General features: G+C 37.7%; 1 protein-coding gene across 2 annotated transcripts; it reads left to right on the forward strand.

Annotated features, from left to right (window-relative positions):
* Positions 1-826: 826 nt before the first annotated feature.
* On the forward strand, positions 827-3740 carry LOC133011959 (uncharacterized). 2 transcript variants are annotated; one of them, XM_061079906.1, is made up of 4 exons: positions 827-1096; positions 2293-2451; positions 2761-2856; positions 3370-3740. In XM_061079906.1, exons 1-4 carry the CDS (start codon positions 1094-1096, stop codon positions 3676-3678), a joined length of 567 nt encoding a protein of 188 aa, XP_060935889.1. In that variant the 5' UTR covers positions 827-1093; the 3' UTR covers positions 3679-3740. The 2 variants fall into 2 exon arrangements, with proteins under 2 accessions (XP_060935889.1, XP_060935888.1); XM_061079905.1 differs by lacking the exon at positions 827-1096 and adding an exon at positions 1111-2010.
* The last annotated feature ends 5760 nt before the right edge of the window (positions 3741-9500 follow it).

Below are 9500 nucleotides of genomic sequence, written 5' to 3' on the forward strand. Positions count from 1 at the left end.
ACATGCTGTGCTTGATGCGCTGTGTGGGAGGATCATCACTGCCTCCTGCAGCGTTTCACTGTGTGAAAGAGCTGAACACATCTTTTTGTCTTTAACTAATTAAATATAAATCGTTTATAAGATGGCATATTTTGATTTGAGGACGCAGAATCTTACACTGTAGTTATATATTGTTAAGTGCTGTCAGATTTGATTCGGGCTTCACAGCTTTGTCATTGAAATGCTTCAGATTGTTGTATTCTATATCCCTTTAGTTGTTAATATCCTATTAAATAAAATACATTATTCCAAACGTTTTTCAAAGTTACCTGCACTACATCCTGCTAAACCTGTGGAGTTGACCAGATGTTTGTAATTGTTAGAAATTGTTAGAATTACTCTGAACTCATAACTGGTTCATCACTTGTGCAGAAACATAACAATCAAACAGTGTTACTTCACAGGACTTCAATATGCATTTTAAATGACGTTCAAAGAAAATTGGACGAAATGGTGACGACTTTAAAGCAAAGCATCAAAGTCTTTATAAGGAAGTTGAAAAGTATGAACTGAATTAACCGACAGGAGCAAGATTAAGTTTGTTAGAAGTTATACATGTCAGTTTCAATACATGTTCTGTTAGTTGCTCAGACTATATTACAATGTTAGACATTTTCTTAAACATGAAACTTGAGGTTGCTGTTGGTTGTTTCATGTGTTTTAGATGGAAAGATATCAGATATTATTTCCTCTGTGAAAATGAGAGGCCAATCATATTGCTCTCACGTTGTTCCCACACTGTAAAAATGGTAACTAGTAATTGTTGATCTCATAAGAGTTTTCAAATTAAACTGACTCAGAAATAAGGCTTTGCAATATGCAATCTATAAAATCTTGTCTGTCCAGCAATTTTCTCTCGTTGTTGTCCTAACTACTATTTTAAATCAGCACAACAAGGATTTGTAAATTTTTGAGCAGATTTTTGAGTTAAGTTGGGCCAACTCAGTAGATTCCAGTTTAAACCGGTTTTAACGGCTCTCTGCTGAACCTGAGCGACGGACATTTTCTGGATGGACAACGACGTGGAGCCCACAACAATATTGCTCAAGAAGGTATGGTAAGTGTGTTTTTACCAGAGGTGTGGACTCGAGTCACATGACTTGGACTCGAGTCAGACTCGAGTCATGAATTTGATGACTTTAGACTCGACTTGACAAAATGTAAAGAGACTTGCAACTCGACTTGGACTTGGACATCAATGACTCGTGACTTCACTTGGTCTTGAGCCTTTTGACTTGATGAGACTTGCTCCTTTCCCCAAAACCCAAAGATTAAAAAGTATGTTATTAAGGAACGCTCTGTATCTTTCATGTTGTATGTGTGCGTCAGGGGTGTAAAGTAACGAAAGGCAAGGCAATTCTCACTGCAGTGGTAGATGCTGCAAATAGTGGATGACGTTCCCTAACGTGCACATTCAACATATGAAAACTGATCGTAAAGTTCACTGTTCGCGAAAAATATGCGCGACATGCACAACACTGCACAGGGAGCCACTGCGGAGGGGCTGCAGAGCCGCGGGCTGCAGACCCCTGGCTACGGCGAAAGAGCGATTTGTTTGTTTGTTTACTGCTCCGCCGTTAAAGAGTGCGGACGTCAAAACATTAGTTCGGCTATAATATTAGATCCGCCTCTCATTTCCTCCTCCCGGTTGCGCGCCTGTTATGCCTCCGCGCCGCACCGGCGGGGCGCACCATACAGAGAATCACTGCGCTACACAGGGGCGGTCCTAGCATATTTGGCGCTCTATGCAAGAGCCCCCCCCCTCAACAAAAAAAAGTTGAAAACGGAATTGCAACTTTCAGACGGTATTTTTGCCCTTTAAGAAAAAAACACAACAACGATCACAACAACATGGTGCAAGCATTCGTTTTAGACAGAGTCTCTCCTCAGGAGAAGGAAAACATAATGATCTGTCAGCCTATGGTATCTGAGGTCCAAGAGAGGTGGCCTGCGCTGTTTTTGTCTCAGGAGGTAAGGATGTCCTAATTTATTTAGCAATTGTCTTATACAACTACATTGGCTTTTCTTGAAGAAGAACAGTATCTACTGGGGAAATGTGTCAATTCTGTCTTGCCAGTGTTACATTTAAATCTATGATCCATTTGATTCTGTGACCTGTCCTAATTTTCTTACCCTAACCATCTCACTCCTATGGAAGCCCATTTCTTCCAGTTAAAGAAAAAAAAAATCCCCATGCTTAATTGAAATTGCAATTACAATGAATTACAATATTTTGTTGATTGTCTTGTTTAGATATCTGAAGAATTTCGGCGTATCACCAGCAAAGACCTCCTGGGGACTTTTAATGCATCTCTTGAAAGATTTGGACCTGGCCTGCTAAAACTCTACCGGACTAAGAAGGGTGGTTTTGGCCAAGAAATGGAAGACCTCCTTGATAAACTCGATGATCAGGTGAGTGAAGTGCTCCTTTGCCTGGCATTTTTAGAAGAGCATGAATATACTTTCTTATAACAGACACAGAAAAAGATGTTGGCTGCTGTAAAAACTACCTTAGTGGATATGCTTCAGTAAAAATGGATGTCCGCAGTCCTTCCTTTGTGTTTTGGTGGCATTTGGTTTAACAGTATTTTAATTTGTTAAAGTAAAGTTGTGTGTGCTTCATCTTCAGTACTATAAAAGATTTCTGATTTTGCATTATGTGTATGTTCAGTACAGTACTATACTTATTGAAATACTTATTTTCCACTGGATACTCTTTAGACATCTGACATTGTTACACACCGAAAGACAGCAGCACTGAGAGGCTTGCCCATTTTCCTCCGCGAAGATACCAAAAAGGTTTTCATGAAGTGCTTGGTAAGTACTAGTAACTGTAGCAAAAAGATAAATACTTCAGGCCATGTAGCTAATTCCTCATTCTCATGAGATGTTTTAAAGTAGTAGTTCATCCAAAATGGAAATATACACCTCCCCAGTGCAGTTTATCAGTGCAGTAATCATATTTCTCTGATTTGTTCATATTTTCATACATTGTTCACACTAACTTTTTTACAATTCATGTAAATCAACCTCCTTTTCACAAGTTCTACTTCTAAACTACTAAATCTATTTTCAGCTATTACGTCAGCTATGTTGCCATTGCTTCATCAATTTTCTTTGGCTGTCAGGTTCCAGTGTATAGCTGCCCATTTTCTTCTGCCTTTTTAACATTTCAACTGTTTTTAGCCGTTATGAAGCCAATCATATCTCAGCCTACAAATTATTCTTTTCAGCTTTAGCACGGACCTTCTCAGCATTCACACACATTTTCTTCAGAAAATGCTCTTTCTAGTTTGTCAAGGCTCAAATGCATCTGTTATTTTTCCTCAGGACACTGACATTTTGGCACCAGTGCTGGAAGGGGCGTCTGTGGCCATCCACACCATCCTAGATGACGAAGCCGACATCTCACATGCTCGAGACCATGCAGTTGTTTTGGAAGGGGGCATCGTGCTGCATGAAATGGAAAACCTCTCCTCTGCGTTCGCCTACCTCTTTGGCCTTCTATATGCCCTCAATATAAATTACCCCAAACAGTTGAGGTATACATTTGAAGCCATCCAGACTATCTTTTTTGAGCTTGGTGGCTCTCGGTGCTCCCAGCGCACAAGATCTTTGAAAACGAAACTTTTATTTTGAATACACATTGTGTATGTGTTTGAATACACATTGTGTATGTGTTTGAATACACATTGTGTATGTGTATGTGTTTAAATATACATATTGTTGTATGTGTATGTGTTTAAATATACACATTGTTGTATGTGTATGTGTTTAAATATACACATTGTTGTATGTGTATGTGTTTAAATACACATTGTGTATGTGTATGTGTTTAAATATACACCTTGTTGTATGTGTATGTGTTTAAATATACACATTGTTGTATGTGTATGTGTTTAAATACACATTGTTGTATGTGTATGTGTTTAAATATACACATTGTTGTATGTGTATGTGTTTAAATATACACATTGTTGTATGTGTATGTGTTTAAATACACATTGTGTATGTGTATGTGTTTAAATATACACCTTGTTGTATGTGTATGTGTTTAAATATACACATTGTTGTATGTGTATGTGTTTGAATACACATACACAATGTGTATGTGTCTAAATATACACATTGTTGTATGTGTATGTGTTTGAATACACATTGTTGTATGTGTGTGCAAAAATGGTTAGTCATTCAATTTGATGTTGCGAACTAATTTGAGAAGAATGTTTTTTTACAAAGGCGCTTAACCCGCCTGTTCAAAATAAATAAAAAAATATAAAGAAATAAAGAAATATTTCAGATAACATTCAGCTGTACTGTGTTTTATTTATTATCTGTTTAGCATTTTATAATAATAAAATTACAGCAACATGTTTATTCAACAAGAATATTTGTGTTTGGTGCATCTAGGAATATATGCCATTGAAGGGATAATTGTACGTTTATTCAACAAGAATACCTACGTTTAAAGGAGGTACAAATGCATGACATTGAGGGGCATAATTGTTTATTAATTCAACAAAAAAATCTGCGTTTGGTGAAGGTAGAAATACATGGCATTCAAGCAAGAATTTCTTTATTAGTCTCACATGATTATCCTAATTAGGTGAACAAGAAGATCCAAGTTGGCAGAACTCTTTGCAGAACTTGAAAACCTTAGTTAAGTCAACAACAGCAGGCAAAAGTTGAGAAAACTCAAAAATCTCTTGCATCATGTTGCCTTGATATTTTACGTTTTCTCAACTTTTTCTTTTTTACAGTGCACCCACTTGACATGATTACATGAAGGAAATCTTCCTGCAGTATATAAGCATCTAAATCAATGACTGTCTGAAGAGGATTCATTAAAATGCTGATCCTATTCCATCTACTGCTGCTGCAAGAAACGTCTTCAAAGGCCACGTCTCCTTCAACGCCACAAAATTGCCTGTTTAGACTTTGCAAGGGAGCACCAAACATGGGACATTCAAAGGTGGAAGAAAGTTTTATTCTCTGACGAGAAAAAAATTTAACCTTGATGGTCCTGATGGCTTCCAACGTTACTGGCATGACAAGGAGATGCCACCTGAGATGTTTTCTACGCGGCACAGTGGAGGGGGCGCCATCATGATCTGGGGTGCTTTTTCCTTCAATGGAACAATGGAGCTCCAGGTTGTGCAGGGGGGTCAAACAGCAGCTGGCTATGTGGAGATGTTGCAGCGGGCATCCCTCATGACTGAGGGCCCTCGTCTGTGTGGTAACGACTGGGTTTTTCAGCAGGACAACGCTCCAATTCACAATGCCCGTCTGACCAAGACTTTTTTCCAGGAGAATAACATCACTCTTTAGGACCATCCTGCGTGTTCCCCTGATCTTAATCCAATTGAGAACATTTGGGGATGGATGGCAAGGGAAGTTTACAAAAATGGACTGCAGTTCCAGACAGTGGAAGCCCTTCGTGAAGCCATCTTCACCACTTGGCGCAACATTCGCACTAGCCTCTTGGAAACACTTGCATCAAGCATGCAAAAAATAATTTTTGAAGTGATCAACAATAATGGTGGAGCTACTCATTACTGAGTCAGTTTTTGACACTTTAATTTCTGTTTTAGGAGGAGTATTTTTTTTTTAGCTGTGGTCTTAAACTTTTGATCAGCTGATGAACAGCCTACTTCAGTTAAATTGTTGTTTTCAATAAATTGCCTGCTCACAACTTTTGGTCTCTTGTTCCCATGTACCTTCCTAAGATCCAACAGTGCAAAATGCAAATTCATGCAATTTTTTAACTGGTTTTAAGATTTTGATCAGGTGTGTATCTTGCAGTCTGATCCCAGCAAAAGGAGAATCCCACCACCAGGTGGCGCCAGAGTGTTTGTCGCCACATGGTAAGGTGTTTCAACAGATGTGTATGAGAGATACTTGGTCTCACACAGACCAGAAAGAATACTCTGTTACAAACATTGTTATAGTCTCTAACTTGCACTGTCATACTCTCTCACACACACACACACACACACACACACACACACACACACTCATTCTCTCTCAAATGTACGATCATACTCTCTCACACACACATGATCGTAAATAATAGAGATTATGATTGTGCATGTAATATTGTAATGTATATTCGTGTTTGTGTCAGAGTATAGTGGTGCATGTCTGAGATTATGATATAAGGGGTAAGAGCAGTTATGAATCATATCTCTTGGAAGTGTGTGTGAGAGAGATTGATGGTAGATTTGAGAGAGTATAGTAGTTTGTGTGTGTGTGAGAGAGTACAAATGGTGTGTGAGACCAAGTATTAACTATCTCTCATAGGGAAATGATGATGGTCTTCACAAGTGAATAACCTGTCTCTCTCTCTCTCTCGTGTGTTTGCATCCCTGAACTTAATTTCTCCTACAAGTTATTAATAAATCAATGAAATAAGTTCACCTCAAATGAATCTAGGGTCAGATTGTTTCGTTTTTTTTAAATTTCCCTGAAATATTAAAATTTAACAATTTGTTAGCATAAGCACTTGAATTATTTTAATAATTCAGTAAATGCTGATGAGTCTTAATACATTACACATTGTTTTTATTTGTATTGTATTTATGATATGGAGTCATCTATAATTATCATGCAGCCCAGATGACCTCTCTCATTTTGTTTTAACTGAACATCCTTGTTTTTTAAATATCTGTGGCTACTTCGCTCCCTACCAAATTGCAACATGTAAACGTGGAACTAGGTCGCTGAAAGCTGCATTTCCCTCTCTGCTGGTCTAGATAACCTTAGGAGGCCTGAATACATTTCTTGATGTTTGCAACGCAACATAAACACTATGAAGATTTTTACGTAATCATGTTAGCTTGCGTGTAGCGTGGCGGTCTGTGGGTTTGAGGAACAGAGGTTTGAAAGCAACGGTGATGGGAAACCTGACTCAGAGAATCGAGAGATGTGGAGAGTTCACAGATAAACATGTGAGAGAGACAGAGCACAGTTTGCGGCCATTGTGTATTTGATCTTCATCCTCAGTTATTTTTCTCTGATAAAAGTCTATTTTACATGTAATTTTCATTCAAAGCAAATCGTAGTCTTAACATGGTTCCGTACTCTTGTTTGTTAATTATTCCCATATTAATCAGGTTTATGGACCCAATATCACAACAAACCTTCAGAAGTGAAATTATTAAAATTAACCGTGGACCACAACAATTATTTCAATGCAGAAGTTAAATCTCACTCGTCACATCTGTTTGTTTTCATCTGTATGAGAATGATCTTTTTTTTTAAAATGCTGTTTCACCGCACATCTTTGTCTAATGCAGATGGACACACTCACACAAACAGGGGGGAGGAGTTTCAGTGTTTTTTGACTGACGTGCTTTGTATTTTTCCACAACTGCAGACAGCTGTATGGGAAACAATTAAAACAAAATTAGCTTTTTGTATTTCGGATACAATTTACATGTTATGTACATATGCATTTAAAACATGTGCAGCTTTTCATAAAATGCCAGAGGACAGACACTCAAACACTGAAACTCCTCCATCGATCTTTGTTAAGGTACATGTCTGCGACGACAACAAGTAAAACCACAGGCTGCAGCGACACTGAGAGAAGGCTGGGCCGTCTCTCTGCCCTGAGACCAACCACTGAGGCTGTTGACTCACCACACACCCAACTATGGGCTTCAAACTGATCTGTAGTGAGGGAATGTGTATTTTCATCTGCTTCCCCTCATTGCTGAGATCCTATCATCTGTGCATTTGAATGATAATTGACATTCAGAGTTACAGGTTATTGGTAAAGCTTTGAAATTGAGGCCGACAAATGTGAAAAACATTTTTCAATTTCAAATATTTCATTTTCTAAAAATTTCAGTCACATTGGAAACTTGATTAGTGCACCTCATCTGACCCTGAACAGGCCGGCTGAGGAACCATGGATTTATTAAAACATTTAGTTGTATATATGTTACAAAAGCCTTGTATTTTTTTTTACATATATTGAATACAGCTCAAAAGTCCGAAATATTTTGAAGTTGGGGAAGATATTCTGTTGGTTTGAGTTTTTGACAAAGTACCATTTTGATTCATTGTTCCCCTCTTGCGATAACAAGCCCCCTTATTGACAAACACATGTATTTAAAAACAAATTCCAAATGAACTTGTGATTCTTAAACTATTACTCATCTATATAATGTAATATATAAAATCTTCACGTTATTTTGTTGTGGTGGTGATTTGATTGAGTAATATTTCATTCAGTATTAATGTGTAAATGCTGCCACTGCATCACTGTCAGCTGATGCACACTGAAACAGAATTCAACAACTGTCGAATTACTTGTTGATGATTTGTCAAAAGTTAAGTTTAGATCAAAGCATAAATCAAGCAAGTGTGTGATCATAAACTACTCCTGTAAGTTGATGTGAAATTAACAAACATACCAATAAAACACTTGTATTCCACTGGACGTTTTAATAACAGATATAAAAGAAGAAGGAGCTCAGCTTCTTGAAACTGAGCGTGAAAAAAGCCCCCTTGTATTCACACCTTTATACGAAACCTTCACCACGGCAATGCTTAAGTTTCCATTTGGTCTCTGGTGGTGACTGTGCACATGTGTCTCTGTGTCTGTTTGTGGCTCATGCATTCTTTTATTTCCGGTAATTTTAACACCATAACTTGAAAATGTATAATTATTACTTAGACATGTTTTACAGGTTAATCCAGTTGTACCATGAATCTCCACTCTTTGGTCTTTTTTGAAGTTGTACAATTTGTTGTGTTTTGTGACCTTGATGTGAATGTGTTTCTGAGATACTGTGGCAGTGGAGCTCTGCTTCCTGCTCACAGCCGTCTGTAGAGAATACAGACGATGGACGGTGTGACCACAACCACCCCCCAGCTCAACATGCTGTGCTTGATGTGCTGTGTGGGAGGGTCATCACTGGCTCCTGCAGCGTTTCACTGTGTCAAAGAGCTGCATACACCTTTTTGTCTTTAATAAATTAAATATAAACCGTTTGTAAGATTGTATTTTTGATTTGAGGATGCAGAATCTTACACTGTAGTTATATATTGTTAAATGATTGATTCAGGTTTCAAAGCTTTGGCATTGAAATGCTTCAGATTGTTGTATTCTATATCCCTTTACTTCTTAATATCCTATTAAATCAAAAATAGTTATTCATTTGCCCCAAATGTGGGAGAATTTTAAAGTTACCTGCATTACATCCTGCTAACCCTGCGGAGTTGACAAGATGTTTGTAATTGTTGGAAAATTAAAGTAGTTACTCTAAACTCAAAACTGGTTCATCACTTGTGCAGAAACATAACAATAAAACAGTGTTATTCCACAGAACTTCAATATGCATTTAAAATGACCTTCAGAGAAAATGGGACGAAATGGTGACGACTTTAAAGCAAAGCATCAAAGTTTTTATAAGGAAGTTGAAAAGTATGAACCGAATTAACAGACAGGAGCA

The sequence above is a fragment of the Limanda limanda genome, chromosome 10, assembly GCF_963576545.1.
Source record: "Limanda limanda chromosome 10, fLimLim1.1, whole genome shotgun sequence".
Taxonomy (NCBI): domain Eukaryota; kingdom Metazoa; phylum Chordata; class Actinopteri; order Pleuronectiformes; family Pleuronectidae; genus Limanda; species Limanda limanda.

What these genes read in the sequence shown, in the direction of transcription:
- LOC133011959 (XM_061079905.1), top strand. Translation starts at nt 1,891, where the DNA reads ATGGTGCAAGCATTCGTTTTAGACAGAGTCTCTCCTCAGGAGAAGGAA. An exon ending in CGCTGTTTTTGTCTCAGGAG is followed by an intron (nt 2,011 to 2,292) that starts GTAAGGATGTCC and finishes TGTCTTGTTTAG; the next exon opens with ATATCTGAAGAATTTCGGCG. An exon ending in TTGATAAACTCGATGATCAG is followed by an intron (nt 2,452 to 2,760) that starts GTGAGTGAAGTG and finishes GATACTCTTTAG; the next exon opens with ACATCTGACATTGTTACACA.